The following is a 19,513-nucleotide window of genomic DNA, read 5'->3' on the forward strand; positions in this document are numbered from 1 at the left end:
TGCCTACAGGCATGTTGCTGTAATGGAATGATATTATGCCTTTTTACAAGATGGTATCTCAGTTTCAATAGGGCAAACATGGCAAGGAAGTTTCGGTTTCCATGGGCTCCTTGGACTTTCAGGCAAATACAATTTCACCCACTCAGTGATGATCTTCTCCCATCAGCAACGTGCTACTGAAAAGCCTGAATGACTTGAACAGTCAGCAGTTCCTGAGATATTTATAACAACTTCAGAAGCCACAAAAGTCATCCTTCCCACTGAATAGCTGCTCAGCTGCAAGAGAGATGCTATTTGAAGGCCCTCAATAATACTAGCATGCTTCTTAATAAAATGAAAACTAGAAAACTACAAAGCATGTTCTTCCATCTCAGCCTGTAGGAAATCAAGCTTGATAAGTTCATATTTTTTATTTCATTTACCCAGATTGCTGCATTATGTATTTGGGAGCCCAGAGAAAATATCAAAGGACAGAAGGTGTAAATATGAGTTGGTATTGCATCTAAATACAGTCTGATGTGCTCTGTACTTGTGATACATTTCAGGAATCATGTTTCCTAGAGTCCAGCTTGTGTAAATCTCTCTTTCAGGCCTGAGCACAGATGGACAATCACTGTGCAAGCACAGACTAATGAACAAATAGTGCATACAAGCCTCAGGATCTTACACATGTTCAATACTAGAGCAGGTGCCTCCAGGAGCCAGCATGGAATACACTAGCTACTTTGTAGTGGCTGCACCTCCTTCTGGGACTTCATTCCCAAATAAACCTGCCTCTTTCTCTGACACCTGTGCTGTTCTGCTGCACAGTGCTCAGCATCCAGAAACTTGTGTTTTTTTTCAGGGTAAGAAATGAGTTTGTACACCACTACAGTGTAAGTGGTGCTGAGGAAATGTAAGAAACCCAAATGGACACCAGGAAAATAGCCCTGTTTTAGCACTGGGTTGTTCCAACTACTGTTTCAATCTACACACAGCTCTTTTGTCTGTTTTCTCCAGTTTTTTGCCATTTCTTTACAGAACTAAAAGGACTGGTACCATATAGAAGAGTGCCTCTTCCCAAAATCAGAGGGTTTAGCACATGAACATGGAATCACAACAATGGCACCCTCTGATGACAAAGAGAACCACATAAGGGGGGTCAATTATTTGGGCTGGGAAAAACATTTAAAGCTACTTAACATAAATCTGTTACATGTTCAGGAGTCCTACTGCAAGCTGAAAAATGTAGGGAGTTAGCTTTAAGAACAATGATAACAGACCTTTGAGAGCAGGTAGCTTTAGGAAAAGACAAGTTCTTCAAGGTACTTCCATCTCCCCAGTATCATCACATCTTTCTTTTATGGGTTTAGCCTAATTTGATGTTCTTTAACTATGAGACAGAAAAAATAGAAATTGAAAAAATGGTACTCTGCTTTTACCAGAGATAGGGTTTGTTGTTCACAGATGGTTAAGATTTCAGCATGGTCTCTGTGGTGCTACCAACAGCTTTTGAGGTGTTGAAGAACTTTGATGAGAGGTCTGCGAGCCAAAGACTGAACAGGCAAGTGGACAAACAGCTGCTCACAAGAAACCTCTCACTTGATTTGAGAGGCAGAGCTTCAGCCTTCCTGAATCATTGCCAATCATCCCCTGAGCTTCTTACAGGAAGAGTGTAGAGAAGAGAGTCAGCGATTTCAAATGCTACAGAGAGGCTGAACAAATAGATAAAAGTACTTCCCTTATCACTGCCAAGGAAGGAGAGTGTCATACAGCTTGTAAAAGCTTAAATTGAGCAGAAAGTTGTTTTTAACCTGTGTGAAATATAAGGAAATTAAAAGCAAAGAAAAAAGTTAATTTTCAGGTTGCTCCTATAGTATCTGACAGAAGCCATTCAATCCTGCCAGGAGCTTCTATAAAAAGTCACAAAAGAACATCTTATGGATAAAAACCACCCAAACAAAAAACCCCAAACACCACCACCAACAAAATTTGGCTTATTAATTAGATTTTCTCTCCTTTGACCTAAGGAATGGAACTTAGGAAGCATCTTTTATAACTTACTACTTAAGAAATAAGTGAAGAAAGTTTTATAATAAAAGAGAGTAAAAAATGAATAATATCTTTCAAAACTCATTAGTTATGGGATAATTTAGTTTGAAAAAGCTCAATTTATTCTTATATATATACATCTGAAACCTTTCCTATCCATTTTCCATCTGAAGGGGAATTCTATCCTACCTGAGTAGGACGTGACACTTCAACATCACATTAACAATCAATTCAAACCCATTGCCTTCAACAAGCTGTCAGATTCCTTGAAAAGAACAGTGTGCAGAGCATAAACACAAAGCACATCCTACGAAATATTTAGAAAATGTAATGACACTTAAACAGCCACCTACACGTCCCTTTAGACATGTGACAGGAGGCATTCACTGCAGCACCTGGGCTGATTGGCCAGACTCAGGCTGAGCTTTATAAATGAAGTATTGACTAGGAAAAGCAGTGTGTACCTTGATGTAATTATGCACTAATCAGTGAAGTATGCAAGTATTTGTAATTAGGGAGATTATTAATAGTGGGATACCGTACATGAGGAAAGGTACCAGTCTCTGGTGTGATGAATTTAGAGGAAGCTTTTGGTAAAATTTCTCATTTTGAAAGGCAAGACAAAATACATTCAGAGTATGGATTCTCATTACCTGTGCTTCAGTTTACAAGGGAAAAGTAAAAGTAAAATACTTAGGTTTTGTTTCACTTTATTAAATTTAGATAAACACCAAGTACAGACAAAACTGCAAACCTTCCTGCAAAGGTTTTATCATTCATCAGCCACACACAATGCATTTAGCACCAAGCTGGATTGACTTTATCAGACACAGATCTCTTTTATAGGAAAGAATAAAAAGGCATTATTCTAACTCAGTTATGGTTTGAACAAAGGCGCTGCTGCTTGCTTACCTGGGTGACCTATATCATCTAAGTTTTCTTTTATAAAACTAATAATTGACAAACTGAATAATGTGCTGTAATGGAGTTCTCGTTAAACAGTTTCATCATTTCTCTACTAGATGGAAAGGCTCATGATTAAATAATAATTGAAAAATCTTGTGGTTATTTTGAGAGGTTTTTTTTAAAAGCTCTCCATGTTGTGACCTTCACACAGTGATTTAGATACAGCTGCAGGCAAAAGCTCTTTCCTTAGAATTCAGGAAAAAGGAAGATCCCAGCTAACCTCAGCAGTTTATGCACCCAGCTGCTGCAGTGTTTTCCTGATAGCCTTAATTCACCAGCCCATATTTCTGTTTTCTTCAGTTTCCTGGCTAAATATCAGACCTCAGTTCCTCGGTCTCAATTCATGATTGCCTGAGCTCATTTGATTATGAGGGGGGCATTCATATTATCCAAAAAAAACATCATGAACAGAGAGACTGCAAACAGGATACAGCTTCAGCTGGCCCTCGAACGGGATATGGACAAAAAGCCCAATGATGCTGTGCCAGAGCAGGGCACAGAATGTGGGACTGGAGTCACCTCAGAGGCAATGGAAAATTTTCCAGGTGCTGAAGCCCTGACTGACATGAACTGGGGAGAACAGCATGGACATTCATGGTGTGAGACCTCACCTCACCATATACAGGAGGACTTTTTGGCTTGGTTTGGGATTTTTGTGGGCTTTAATGGGTTTTCTGCTTGTCTATTGTAGCATTCCATCCATTCCTCAGTTAATCATGAGTGCTAGAACAGAAACACCTGTGTCTCTGGGAGGATGAAACCCAAGGTCCTGTTGCACATCTCTCAGGTCAACACTGACCTGAATGGAAAATCTAATGGCTAACCAAGTGCTCAACGTCAGCTACGAGCAACTCATATCAAGATGGCATTTGGGTTTACTCTTTTAGGCCACCAAAGCAGAGCTGTCTTGCCACATCTCCATCCTTAATCTCTAGAATATCATCAAGCACTCTGTTCCAGAGAGTATTTATTGAGCTCTTTCAATATATACCAGACAGTGTAGCATTAATTCATCACATCTTCCTGCCAACCTACACTACAGTCTTGCTGGGTTATATTAAAATTGCAACAAATGTTTAAGCTTTTTAATACTGTCATTTCATATTCCTGTCTTACACAAGGCTTTAAAGTTTACCAGTACTACGTATCCACTTTTTGTCCTTAACCCCATCATCTAGACTCTCTCTGCATTGAATACATAAGCCATTTACCTGGACCAAATTGAGTTTATGTGTAGTTAAGTCTTTAAAAGTCATTCCTGCTAGTCAATTCCCTCATTAGGAAACCACTTCCTATCAGAAGTGCCCTCAGGTTTTGAGAGCACATCAAAATTGGATCCACTTAAGCAACTGAGCTTTGATACTGAGCTTAATGACTTTCTAAATTTGTCATTTACAAAGTACTTTACAAGCCTTCCTGAAGAAGAGCCGAAGCCTGCCCATGCAGGAGCTCACCTCCCCAGCTCTCCTCCTTCAGGAGCCTCGGTGATGTATGACGTGTGCAATGCCATTTTCTGAGAGTATGACATTTCATTTAAATCCCATCATTTCCTTGGGACCATCTGGCCACTTTCTCAGCTAGGAACAGATCTCACAACTGTGACAGCTCTTCCTCTCTCCTCTCTCAGATCGCTGCCTCCTGTTGTTCCCAAGCTACCTGGGTTGCTCCAGGAGAGAAACAGGCACAACATTCCCAGACAGTTCTCCCTACAGGAACCAGATTCCACTATGCCATAGAGAGCAAATCTGCATCTTCCCTGTACCCAAAATATCGATATTCTATCCCAAAATTATGAGGGCATATTATGTTTCCCACACACATGCAGCTGACGATGACACAGACCTGCTCCAACTGCCTCACCACTATTTAAACATCCCTTTTTAACAGGAAATTATTTCCTGTTGGTGAAAGTGAATATTTCTTGGTGGGGAACTTTCAGCATCTCCTACTTGTTTAACCCAAACAGAATTCTGGGACCAACAACATAAAAAGCTTTTACTTTCTACTCCCTTACAACTCAGACACATTAGCATGCATGCGACAAACCCAAAATAGTCTCAAGAGTAGAACCACAGTGTTGCTATAATCTTTCCTGCAAATGATGAAGTGTGAAATAGAAAGCTGAAAAAAAAATTAAAAAATGAAATATTGATAACAACATGTCAAAATTACAACAGTAAAAGTAAGAAAATAAACTCCTTGGCTGTCATCTGTCTGGTGCCTTTTTGTAAACTCCTCTGTTGCAATAACATCTTTTCTTTTCTGTTGTAATTCCAAGTTTGTTATTCAACAACATCCCAGAAAAAGCTCAGATTATACTGCTCATAAAATTGAAACGATAAACTATGAGGTCAGTTTCAATTATGAGGTGGGGTTATGTTTTGATTTTAAGGTTTACAAATGCATTTGAGAAGTTACTGTAGGAAATTGTCATTGAAAATTTCACACCAGGGAAAAAAAGAAAAAAAAATTACCTTATTTTTCATGAGATTCAATCAGAAGCACAACACAAATACAGTTTCTCATATTTTACCTTATAATTTTTCTAACTTTATTTTCTTTATTCATGGCACTCTTTCATTTAGTAAGTGATATGCACATAAGGTATTGTCTGATACTCAACTTTTAGTTACTACAATAAAAAGCACCACCAAAGCAATATAATCACAGTCATTGCCACCAGTATGTCTAAAATAGCAAACACTGATGGCTATTGAACCTGAAAATATCAGTGCAGCACATTATCTATCCATTATATACAATAATAGTACTAGCAGAAAAAGTGTCAAGGGAACAACTTCTCCCAAAAACAAAAGTCACCAACAATATTTCTAAATTTTCTCTTTTACAAGAGGAGAATAGCAGGATCTAGATTCACATCAAACTGAAAACCCTCCTTCTGGGTTCACTTTGGGCCAACGAGTTCATTTCAGGATTCAAACCAAGATTTGCCCTGAGTTTACACCCTACTGTTCCATCTTCCTTTCCTCTACCTAAGATTATCTCTTCTCTTCTCTGTTATTGGTCTGTTCAGCTTTTCACTCCCATCTGCCTTATGTCACTTGAATTTCACTGCTTTCCTAACAGCCTGTAACTGGTCATTCAACAACAGTGAAGCCAGGAAAAGAGAAAATTGCAGATCTGTTGCAAAAAGATTCTGTACATAAATGCTCCTTAAGTATGATCATTCTGTTTTCATGGATTTTTAAACCAAACGTTACCTTATTTTCCAATGGTTTATATTTTTCAGTAGAACAAACTTTTCAGTTCAACTTATAAAAAAAAAAAAAGCCAAAAAACAAAAAAACCAAAAAACAGAAGAAACTGACCCTGAAAGAGCAGCTGCTTCAAGGTCACTACTTAAACATGACCAGCTCCTAAGCTTTACTCTGGAAATAGAAATACTGTAGGCTTAGAGAAGAACATTGTAACTGATGAAAAAAGAATCCCATTGGAGAAGTTTGCCATGATGTTTCAGAATAAATAGTTACAAGATTTAATCAAAGAAAAAAAAGCATTGAGGAGCAGTGCTGTATCCCCTGTAGCTCACACCTTGCATCCCCACAGGTGATTCTCTTTCCAAAGCTAGCACATGACATTAGAGGTGATTTGTATTTTTAACTGGCCTTTTACATTTGCATGCATCAAAAAAAATTATTTTACTTAAATCTCACAACCCAGTAAATCACATTGAGTACCAATGTGATGACAGATTTGTGTTACAAATTCAGAATTGATCTGTCTAAAGAGGAGATGGCCACACCTAGACAGCAGCAAAAACTACAAGATACACTGAGAATTTAGAGCCCAATCAGACTTCTGAAAATATAACTGTTCCAAAAAATATCAGTAAAGAGTTCTGTTAGGAAGAATTTCAGTATACCAAGTAAAACATGGAACTTAATGAGCTTCCATTATTTCAATTTATCTATAAGCATTCCGAGCCTGCTCATATTTCAAGGTTCACAGCATTCTGGTTTATGATAAAATTAAATCATAAAAAATCTACAAGTGCAGAAAATGGTCACAAGCTCTGTGAATGGATTTGAACGGGAGCAATTTTTAGAAATTAAGCTTCCTCTGTGCTACTTGGAGATGACAAAATAGATTTATTGATACAAAAAAAATGGTGAGAGGTATGTTTTGGTTTTGTTTTGTTTTTTTTTTTTTTAATTTTAAATTGTGATAGGATCTCAATATTTAAAAAAAATAGTAATATTTTAGAGTTGAACTACTCTTTCATAACCCTTGAGCTGCATCAGGGAAAAAGCTTTAACAGTACTTACAATAAATTCAGAGGTGTGAGCATCATGAGTTCCCTCTAATATTGCTAGGCATAAATGGGTGAAGTCTCATACCAAGTAATGTCTTGCTTTATGCTGATATCCTGCAAATATGAAACCATATCAGAGTACAAATTTCTCTTGAAATATAGATTCTTGTTACTTCCTCTCAGGATGAACACCTAGCAGGTTATTGATCTGCTTCTGAAGGACAGTGTTTATTATGTAGAAAACCACTGCTGGGCGCAAGTGTGAGAAATTAATGATGGTTTTGTAAGTGTCCACACTGTGGTGCTGAACCAGTGGGGCAACTGTCAATCTATATGATAATGTATCCCAAAACTTCATAAAATCAGTGATGTGAAGAACCATTGATTTTTGAGCTAACCAGGCTTTGTGAGACAGTAAGGCTAAAAAGTTTACTGAAGTTAACACCTCTGTGTACACCACAGTTGCTTCAAACTTGCGTGATGTTTTTTTTAAAACAACCAAACACACAGAAACCCTTCTCACAGAAGCCCAAAATGAATTCCCCATACTGGTTTATTACTTGCTTGCTGTTTGATCATGTTGTTCTTTCTCCTATTAATATCATTGTTAGAAACATGAAAAATGGATTCACTGCACTGTATTTCCAATTACTGAATAATTCACTCATTATGGGGAGGAAAATGAAAAACAAGTGAACAGACTCATTCTTTTATCAGTCTGTGACAGTGTGTATAAAAGTGGGTTCTGAGATCATTATGTTTTCTTAGACAAAAGGTGTGACACACTGCTGCCACTGAAATGGAGACAACCACCTGCACAGGAGTGAATTCCTGCAACAGCTCTGAAGCCAAATCATTCCATAATGCCAGAATTCTATTAGTCAGGTTTTTAATTTGAAATTACGCTCAGAAGCATTAACAAAACTGTACTAAAATCAATGGAAGTTGTCATATTTTCTGTGAATGGTATTATTAAAAGGAAAAATCAATTAACCAGTCACCGATTCTTTTCAAAACATGGACTTCCTTGTACAAACCATTATTAGTAAATGCACATTCCCTCCTTAGTTTTGATGAAGAAATGTATCCTGCTATGCCAAAGGAGAGGATATATTACTTGAAGATTCAATTCAAATCAACAAAAAAGACTGTTGTTACAAACAAAATCAATTGCACTTTGCTGAACTTCTTCCTATCAACACATAAACTGTAATTTTGCCCTGTTTGCTTTGACAAACAGTTGCTTGTGTTTCCAGAGCCTGGCACACCCACTTTGCTGAAACCAAGACAACTGTCAGTGAGTACAGGGAGGAGCCCAAAATAAACACCTACAAAAATGCTCTGCTGAGAGGCACCCAACATGTATCAAACAGAATTTGATCCCAATATGCTTAGCAGAGAGCTGGTGTCATGCTGCTGGAACATTTGCTCTGAGGGTTGATGATGTTAAGGAGGTTCCTCTTCACCTCCTCAGAATGACAAGATCCAAACCCCTTTGCTTCTACTTTAACTAAGCTGCATTTACACTTTCATCACCCTGTAGGGTGGAGGACAAATTCCTGCAAATCCTATTTTTCAATTTACTATTAAGTGAGCCCAGAAAATTCCCCAGGTAAGAACTTGAGGGCGACCCACACCAAGGACCTAAATTTGGATCTGTGTACCTCAGAGGATAGTGCTGAACACAGGATACTCAAGACTCTACCACCCAGGCTGTTTGGTCACAAGTGACTGGTGCTGTGCCCAAAGTCTTACTTCTTTGACTTTAAACTACACTAAACACAATGCACAGACTTGCTTTCGAAAAGCCCCCCAATACCAGCAATAAAAGAGCAAAAGAACTGTTTTTACAACTTCAAAACCATGGAAAAAATACATAAAATTAAATCTGATTGTTACAAATTAGCATCATTGTTACAGCTATCAGCACATTGTGGATTATTAATATTACTTCAAGCTGTGTAGAAAAATCACATATAAAAACTATTTCTCTTTGGAAATTTCTTTCTGCTTCTCATCATTAAGTTTAATTTAAGATACTTGGAGCACAAACTTCTGTGACAGATTATGGCATGAAAAGTAAATTGTAAGATCACACATAATATCTATCATATGATGCACATATACCAGTTTCCTGACAGTGATGCTAAAAAACCCCAAAACTATTGTAAATGCAGGAGAGGGGAGGAATGATGAGGAGGACTCTATCTTATCAGAAGGCTAATTTATTACTTTATTATACTATATTATATTAAAGAATACTATATGATACTAAAGAGTACAGCAAAGATACTTACAGAATGCTAAAAAGATAATAATGAAAACTCAGGACTCTTCCAGAGTCCTGACACAGCTTGGCCCCAATTGGCCAACTAATCAAAACAACTCACAGCAGAATTCAATGAAACAATCCCCAAACACATTCCCCACATGAGCACAACATAGGAGAAGCAAATGAGAGAAGAATTGTTTTCCTTTTCCCTGAGGCTTCTCGCTGCCTCTCAGCTTCCCAGGAGAAAAACCCTGGGTGAAAGGATCTTGTTCAGAGAATGTGAATGCCACATAAGACATGTAAAAAAACAGCTTTAGTCAAACTGAGAAAGTGCAAACTTCACCTTGGAAAGCAGAGTGAAGCATTTTTAAGTAGGTTAGGAAAAGCAATTAAGAATACACTGAAGCACAACCCTACCGTTCTCCTCGTCGGACTTGTTGTCGTTGTCGGAGTCGGTGAGCGTGAGCGCCGAGTTCTCCCGGCTGGACAGGCCGGAGCTCCTCCTGGATTTGATGCCTCTGCCCCAGAGCCTGATGGCGTGCTCCGGGGACATCCCTCCCTCCGTGTCCGAGTCGTTGTCGGAGCCCGTGCTCAGGGAATAGCCCTGGTGCAGGATCCCTATGTCCGAGCAGTACCCGCTCCGGTGCGGAGAGGGCTCGCAGATCCCCAGTTCTGCAAGGGTGAAGTTTGTTCCTAGAAAAAACAAAATAAAAAAAAAATTAAGCCATTAAAAAAGCTAGGGGATTTATTTTCAGCTTGAAAATATCAGATCTCTTTTTAATTTTGCTCAGTTCTGCTGTATACCAATGAGTTACAGAAATCTCTGGTGCAATAGTCTAGCAAGATTTAACCTTGAAAATATTGAATGTATCTAAAATGGATAAAATATACAAAACATAGGTAGGAAAGGTCTCTAAATTCAAGGCTACTCTTTTGGCACCAAATAATTAATAATTTAATTAACATAAACCTCATGACAAGTGCTAATGACACAACCTGCTTTGGTGTGTATGTAACCTCATATTTGTAGAACAGAGCATGAGCTTTGAAGTTATGCATTTGATTACTCAAAAAGAGAATTTTTTAAAATGAAGCTCATTTTCACATACACAAGTCTTTCACAGAGATAGTGAAAGAATGCAATCTTCTCAGTGAGGAAACATGAAACTTTGTCACCAATTTTATATTTACATTTGGTGCAACTAGCAATTTAATATCTGTTAAAGAAACCAAGATAGACCTTACATTGTAACTGTTTTCTTTTTCCCCCAATATTCCAGAAGAAAGAATGAATCGATACTAAAATCAGGAGGTCATTTGGTTTAAAGGCAAAACTTTCTGAGACAATGTCAAAACACGTGACCTTTAGCAGTTAATAACGACTCAGTGGACAAAATCTTATACATTTTTAAAGCACTCAGAGTCCCCCAGGCTTCTCAGAAAGTCCAGAGTTGCTGCCTCATTTCTGCTCATGTACTTGTTTCCTACAGTAATGAACAGGGCAGTAAAAAAATAAAGGGAAATATCCACTGGTCTCTAAGGCTTTCAAAGATTTTGAAAAGCAAAGTAATTTGAGCTTCGTTACATTGGGTTAAAAACAAAAACCAGACTGAAGTTGCTGGCAATATAACTGCCAATTATTAAACTAATTCCTTAATTCACAGGGAAACCAGATCTGTGGTCTGTGTTTCTAAAACAGTAGTTTTATTTAGTCCAAATCTGTTTCTATATTTTCCTCTTCCTCTACATATTTGTCAGAATGACGCTACACAATGTAAGTTCATACACTAAATAAAACACACAAATAAGCATTTTCTATTAATAAAGAAGGTGACTAGATTTTTTTTTTTAAAGTATTAGAACTTTCTCAGATTAGCCAGGAAAGCTCATAGAGTTTTAAATCCATCTGGTTCCCCTTTCTGTATCAGCCCTCTCCAGCCTCATATCTAACTGCCAAAGCACATTTTGGATAAAGCGTGTGTGCACACGTGTAAAATGCAAAACTGGGGCCCAGTTTAAATTTTTTCCTGAAGGTCATCACTTAAAGGAAGGGGATGGATTTCTCCTGGAAGCCTGACCTATGTGCTCAACCAGCAATGACCAGGCTTGAGTGTGGCTCCGTCACCCTGAGGTCAAACAGCCCCACAGTGACACCCTGGGCACAGCCTGGGGAAGAATTCTCACCAGACAATGCTTCTCAAGGAATGGAACATTTAGGCACAATGTATAAAAAGAATATTGAAAGTCTGACATTAAAAAAGCTGGCTCCAAATTAACCCAAACCCTTTTAGTTAGGAGCATATTTTATCTGCCTTCTAATATTTAATGTAGTAATCAGAAATTTAGTGCTTTAGTCAAAAGCAGGGAACTCAACAGTCCTAAAAAGGAGTTTCTCAAATGCACGGCAGTCTAGAGGTTTTTAGCTTGTGGTTGTCTTTTTGGCTTTTTTTTTTTTTAACAAGTGAAGAGTTCTAGCATGACAGATAAAGCTACAGTTAAGGAAGATGTAAACTTTAATCATGTGCAATTTCAGTAGAAGATATTTAACAAGAACAGTTTGATTGATTAGAGTTTTGCTTCAGCCATATTAGCAAACTAAGGTTAGATTTATTAATAAAAATATCAAAATCAAACCAAAATGAATATAAAAAATGCACTGAACTGAATCATAGTAGCCCACCCCAGGTAGAGTAATGTTGACATTAGATACACATTAAAATTACTAAACTCATAATGATAATGAAGTTTTTCAAATTTTCTTGTTTGCTGGTGGCATGTCTAAATTATGAATATATTAGCTAAATTAAGCTGTTGTACATACACAGTAAACATTTTGAAGAACATCCATATTCTGTGGATTTTAACAGCCCTTACAAGCACAGATGATTTCACTTTGATTAGCATCCTGTTCTTACTTTGTCTGAGGAAAATGGTGTAGGCACTGAAATACACTATTCACAAAACTCATTCACCCATTTGAGTTTTATTATCTCGGAACTTGGCATTTTCCAGTAACTGACAAAATTTTTTAAAAATTGAGAAGTGGATCATATCAAGAGCACAAATGGAATCAGCCTCTGAACCTCTGGGAAAGGATTTTCTATGCTACTTCTCAGAAATCCCTTTATAGTCTTACGACCTGATGGTAGACATGAAATATTCTAGAAATTTCCCCATCTAGTAAAGGCATGTTCTTTGCAGGTAGATTTTAAATTAATTTTATATACTAACTTTTGGCATTTGCTTCTGTAAAATATTATTAGAGACTTTTCTGTAAGGCAGCTTATAATGGCAGAATAACTTGTCCTTGGATAATCATTTTTTAACATCTACATACATACATATATAAAAGAGGTTTTCAGATACGTATTTTACATCTAAAAATACAGAAATGTATCTCTATAATTCCTGAATCTTTCATAGCCCTTAATTGACTGCAAAATCTGAGGAAAGGAAGTGGAAATACTACAGTTATAGTCTCTAGACCTTTTCTTATTCTGGACCATGTTCTCCTACATTCCTTGTTTTCTTTAAATGAAACCACCCACATGTCCTGAATGACATATGAACTGCTTCCACTAACATATTCTTCTCTTATTTACACAGCCATTATTGCACATCAAGCTACTAATGCCTAACTAGACCACCAGTAGACCTTGTATATTCACCCTGGTATATCCACATGGAAGATAAATAAAATCTGGATGCACAGAAATAATTTGTCCAGTAATCCACAGAATAAGCTGAGTTGGAAGGGGATCAGAGTCCAACTCATGGCCCTGCACAGGACAGCCCAACCATCACACCCTGTGCCTGGGAGCACTGTCCAAACACCTCCTGAGCTCTGTCAGGCTGCTGCTGTCACCTCTTCCCTGGGGACCCTCCTCCTGTGCCCGACCATCCCCTGGGTGAAGAATCTTTTTCTAATATCCAACCTAAACCTCCTGACACAACTTTAGGCCATTCCCTCGGGACCTGTCACGGGTCACCATAGAGAAGAGATCAGTGTCTGCCCTTCCTCTTCCCCTCACAAGAAAGGGAACCTTCTAGAACCTTGCTGCATATGGAATGAGGTCTTTCCTCATTCTCTTCTCCAGTTGTACAGATCAAGTGCCCTCAGCAGCTCCTCTGTGGCTTCCCCTCAAAGCCCTTCCCCATCCTGGCTGCCCCCCTTTGGGCACCCCACTATTACTTTGCAGATGAAGTATAGTCTTACAAAAAATGAAAAAACACCCAAGTCATTCCATGTCCACTCAGCCAACCAGAATACTCCATGTGGAATTCTGATGACAAAGTTCAGCAAGAACAACCCAGCCCTCTTTGCCCCAGTGCCAGCACAAACCGCAGCACTCATGGAGAGAGGAAAGGCAGGCACAGGGTTTAGTGTCTCCTTCGAGTATCATCCTGACAGCTCTAATGATAGCAGGAGCTCAGGCACAGCAAGACCTCGTGGGGGACAAGCAGGGCAGCAGTCCCACTGCTTGCCATGCCCTGGCCAGTCAGATTGCTCTGCTGTGTGCCCACAGACAGAACGCTGGGCCACAAGCCAGACTGCACTGCCAGCACGAGCAGGCAGGCAAGGGTGGCTTCTTACAGTGTGAAACATCACCCCCTACACCTGGAGCTTGCAGGGAGCTGAGAGGAACTGAAGTGCCCCTCCCTGGAATGTCACTTGCAAAGCAGGACTGAAATGTGCAGGCAGAATCCATTCTCGCCCACTGAAAGCTTTTTTTCAGGTTCTTGTTGCATCTACTACTTTGCTGGTGACACTAAGAGAAAAGAGAGAGATAACGTCGTATCCTTATTGGTGGAAAAGAAAGAAACTCCTTTGCCTTGAAGAACACAGCACCAAAAATAGAAAGTCACAAGGTTTTTGCTTTTTCACATGAAACAGAGCTTAGCAGTCTCCATCCTCAGTCCCTTCATCCCTCCTGCAGAAACCACTAGATGGTTTTCATTAAAGGAAGGCAGTTAAACCCAGCTGCTCCCTTAAGGTGTACATAATCTCTCATACAAAAACAGATCAGCAGTGTTCTAGTTTAGCAGTGTAATATAATGTTATGTACTTGATCATCATTGCCCATAATCTACACGCTGTGAATAGTCTCTCAATAGAATAGATGGTTTCCTTTAAATGAGGACATTACTTCTATTATCTCTTTAGTGCACTTCCTTGTACAGAAATTTACTGTTTCAGTTATTTAGGATATAAACACTTACTAACAGGGTGTTGAATTCAATGATGTACTACTGTACTCGTTATCCCTGCCAAGCCTAGAAAGCATCACCATTTAAGCAAAGGTTACTTTCACCTAACCCCTAGGCAAAGGTCCCATTTGGCTGATCACAAACTGCATGAATTGCCCTTCTGAAGATTAATCTAATCCAGCTGTGATCACTACAAGATGCCTCAGAGGAAGATCTCTGAAACAAGTAATGCACAGATAAGATAAATTTGCCTTCGACACGACATCAAGTTCAGGACTGGGCTAAGTCTAAAGTCAAAAGAATAAAAATAACTCACAGTCTTTGCTACTACAATCAGTTACAGAAAGTAAGAATAACAAAAAATATATTGATTTAAAACATTCCATCCTTTCTCAAGTTTTTGTTATGTTCACAGCTATAATGATTTTTTTGGCAGGAGTTCCACAATTTAGGTCTAATCTCTGGAAGTGGTCTCTCTTTTTAAAAAACCTCTGTCTCTTTTTAAAAAACCTCTGATGCACACTTAATTTTGCTCAGTTCTTTATAAATTCAGTCTGCTCTGGTCCCTTCTGCAGCAAACTAACTAGAAGCATCAGAGGGAAATTTTTGTGCATGTTGGAATGTGTGGTTTGAATGCAAAGTTCATTTCCTAGCTTCTCCCATCAACGACAGAAGAATTCTTTAAGAGTCTTTTATAAACTGCCTTGCTCTTTTCTGACTCTGAGGTGCCCAGGCTGGGCTGCTTTTGGCTGGGATAGAGTTGATTTTCTTCTCTGCAGCTGGTATGGGGCTGTGAGGGTCCAGCTATTGCTGAGCAGTTCTTACACAGAGTCAGGGTGTAAGAATTCTCTTTTCCTCTCTATCCCACCAGCTGTATTTCTGGCATCACCTTATGGAGATGAACCTGATTTTGATGAAATTCTGGCTTAGGGAAAAGTATACAGGTATGGCTTTCTCCTCAAGTGCTGATGTTGATTAAAGACAAAATCAGATTTGAGAAGACAAGAGACTGGAGCTAGGTAGCAAACATGACTATTTATTATCTACCCCACACTGCCCACATTGAAATGCAACCCTTCAGGCTAACACTTTACTTTCTTAGCCAATCTTTCCAACTTTTCCAAGCTCTAAGGAATGGTAAAAGAACTACAGCTTCATTTGTTTTAAAGGGATGTGTTATTCCTACCATTTCTGTCCATTCCCAAACCTGAGGGAGACAGATGTATGCAATTCTGCAAGCAATTGCTCTGCTCTCCTCTGTGTTTCACCCTTCTCTGCTCTCCCTGGGTACACTTCTCCTCCTTCTCCTTGCTGATTAAGTGCCAGCAGAAAGAAAATTCCAGGCTGAGCCTCCCCTATTATTCTCTGTCAGGCAGCAGAAGGCTGGGCAAGCCCTGCTCAGAGCTGACCTTGTGGGCCAGCAGCAGCTCCTGGGCACTGCTGAGTGCTCCCAGTGCTTCTGCACTCAGACTCCAGGAAATCTGACAGATTTCAGCAGAGATGCCCAGACAGAGAGAGAGGAAAGATTCCCAGACTTGGACTCTCCCATTCAAAGCATGGAGATATCCTGGTTTAACCAACACAACATGAGGGCTTTTCTGCAGCATCCCTCTTAGCACCAGTCCCTGCCCAGTCTCCAAACAAGCCAACGCCAAGAGACTAAAATTCAGTTCCTGTTGCTTTTTCCTTTACAAGCAGCAGAGAAAGAACAGAAAGTGAAGCCTCATGGCAAATCATGGAGTTCTTGGAAACTCCCCAGCTCTGGTCCAAACACCATCAAAGTAATAGTGAGTTTTGGAGGTGGTGGTTGAGATTGTTTGTTTGTTTGGGTTTTTTAAACAGAATTTTATGAAGAAGAGTTAGAGTGCATATTTTCTATTCCCAGCCCCAAAATGGATCAAGCTATGGAATAATTTTGTTAAATGCCTGTTTCCTTTTAAGAGATAGTGAATTTCTAAATAAAATCCATCACAGAAACACAAGAAAATATTAGGAATTTCTGTGTACTTAAAGTGATAGCTAGCATAAAGAACACAGAAAGAATTATTTTCAATTTGGTGTTTTATGTTAACCAACCTGCTCAACACCTGATACTATCTCCTGTCACACAAGCATCCATTTTCCTATGAAGGAATAACAACTGCAGCTCCATGGGAAATGTAAACTTGGAAAAGTAGTCAGTTTTAAAGACAATATAAGGAAAGAATGAAGTGCAATCCCAATAGAGGACAGCTACCATTTAGTATCTGTATTGACTATGCATGCTTGCAACGCACACTTTCATTTGGCACAAAGCAGTTAAGTAATCACACCATGGTCCCACAGAATTTAAAGTCAGTTTTCACCTGTAAAAAAATGTCATTTTCATTCTAGTCTAGCTCAGAAGATTTAGGTCTGCTGTTGTTAAAGTATTTTCAGTTGTGTCAGAAAAGGACAGTGAGTTCTCCTTGATTTCCAGTTGACTCTCTCTCTATCTCTCTCTCTCTATATATATATAAACATATAATGTACTTTTTTGATAAAATCACTGTATGGCTGTTTATCTTCACTGATGCACTAAACTGAGCTCAATTATTAAGAAAAAGCTCTACAAAAATCTGTAGTAAACAACCAGTAGATAAATGAGCTGTTGATACTTTGCTGAATTAATGTAAAGCCTTTTCCTTATTTTTTATACTCTTAAATCAAGATTTAAAAAGTGACAAAAGATAAACCACTGTTCATGACTTGATAAATAAACTGTTCTCTCAAGAAACAGCAGAAGTCAATGGTAATAAGCTTTCATACTTCCATGACTGTTTAATTGGGAACTCTCAAAAAACCTGAATCAGCTGTCAACACAGACAAAACCTTAATTGTTTCTCTCTACCTTGCTTCACAAGCTGGGAACACGGCTACTCTATATTTTATGAAGGTCCCCAGGCACATATAAAGATTTCTGAGCACTAGCAGCTGTCAGCTCTTTAGTCACAAGGTGCTTCTTCACTGTAAATACCATGTCACTTAGAAATAAGGGTAATGTAAATTGTAACCTGTACAGTAGAATAAAAAGTTTAAACCATTATTTGGCTGAGAACTTGTGTTTATATTCTGAATGATGCTGCTCCTAACACGTTTCAGAAATGACAGAGATACCAGCCTTTAACTTTGCATTTCTAATCCTACTAGGAGCACCATCAGCAAACCAATATGAACGACTTTGAGGACTGAGAATATAATCCACCTAAAATGAAGAGGTTCCCAAACAAAGAAAAACATTTTAAACTGGGAACAGCATCAATTGAAAAAAGTCACATAAAAAAATCCACATAAACCTCATGGCAAACTTGGAGAATAAAGAAATTAAAATCATTTGAGCACTGTAATTTCAGAGTAAAAGATAAATATCTTATAATCAGGTATCAAGGGAAACAGATGAAACTCTTTGAGAAGTTTACCTACAAACAACCACATCTTCTTTTATTCACCAACTGTCTTCATTATATGAGATCAGGAAACATCTGTATTTATTTGACTGAATTATAAACTGCTTTCAGCTTTTCACTTTTAATCCTAGCTAAATAATTAGTTATTTTCATCAGCCAGTCAGTTGCGGTACTATGAACGAATCAGTTGGCACCAATCCAGATGATGAATGGTCCTGAACTTTGCTACAGACAAAATACAAACCCTTAATACAGGATTTCTTTCATTCTACCCATGACTGCTGTTTGCACACTGCACATACAACCCCAAACATACAAACATGGTGATCTGCCTTGCTGGCACACCCAGAGCTTGCAGGGCTGCAGCAACAGCGCTGCAGAGCCACCAGCTCCACTGCTGGAGCTTGCTGCTCATGCCAGGCATCTGAGGACCCATGGAGGAAGAAATATGATCTCATGCACCTCTTTTCCTTCCCTACCTTGCAGTGTTTTCCAGGCAGTCACAACACACTGCTGTTTGAGTTTGTTTTCCTGGTCCCTGTGTACTCACACTGAACACCAACATTTCAGCCTGTTGCACCCAGCAGTGCTGGCAGGCATGGGCTGTTCCAAGGTTCTCTTCCCACCTCAGCACCCAACTCCCCTTGGTTAATGTAAATTGCTTCTCTATTTCATCTCAGCTTCTCTGTGTTTCAGTGATTTAGAATTTCAGAAGCAGTGTTTTAATTTAGATGACTTTTCCCTTCTTCAATGAACAGAGAAGATTTTTGTTATGTGCCAATAAACAGTTATAGATTCTGTTTATTCCAACTTTCTGCTATTTGAAACTGTCTTTGTTGTATAAAATTCCATTGGAACAATAGGGCCAGTTGTTGCACTTATGTTGTCCCTTCCCTCTCACTTTTGTCTCAGATTTGAAGGACTGCCAGCACTGACTTTACTGGTTAATAGAGGGATATGTAAGTATGCCAAAGAGTGATTCAGGCTCCTACCATCACTCTGCATTAAGTTTAACAGGTGGCAGTGTGCAATCCCCTGAAGAAGAATTATCAAGATACCTCAATTAGAACAACGATTTTGTCAAATAGTCTTTTATGTATGGGAAAATGTTGATCCTGATTTTCACAAACTGACTTTAAAAAGAATGATTTCCCCCCACTAGATCAAAAATTCTACACAAGAACCAATTGTAAATAAAAAAATACTGCACTTGTCTGTCACTTAGTTCTGCATTAAATATTTTTCAGCCTCATCCCAAAATCTTAGTCAGGCATTATTTTTAAGATATAATACAGCAAATACTACAAAATCAGACCAAAATTCAGTTGGTTTGAAAGA

At 38.6% G+C, this 19,513-nt stretch overlaps 1 protein-coding gene across 4 annotated transcripts in view; it reads right to left on the bottom strand.

Moving 5' to 3' along the window:
- The window catches only part of TENM2 (teneurin transmembrane protein 2), a gene marked incomplete at both ends in the record, with an annotated part of 473,693 nt that overhangs the window by 427,754 nt on the left and 26,426 nt on the right, over nt 1-19,513 (bottom strand). For all 4 annotated transcript variants that reach the window (XM_084215965.1, XM_084215964.1, XM_084215963.1 and 1 more), the window contains one exon: nt 9,960-10,235. In XM_084215965.1, the coding sequence (XP_084072091.1) occupies nt 9,960-10,235 (276 nt within the window). The remainder of the gene's footprint in view (nt 1-9,959; nt 10,236-19,513) is intronic.

This window comes from Fringilla coelebs (genome assembly GCF_963513975.1).
Source record: "Fringilla coelebs genome assembly, chromosome: 15".
Classification (NCBI taxonomy): domain Eukaryota; kingdom Metazoa; phylum Chordata; class Aves; order Passeriformes; family Fringillidae; genus Fringilla; species Fringilla coelebs.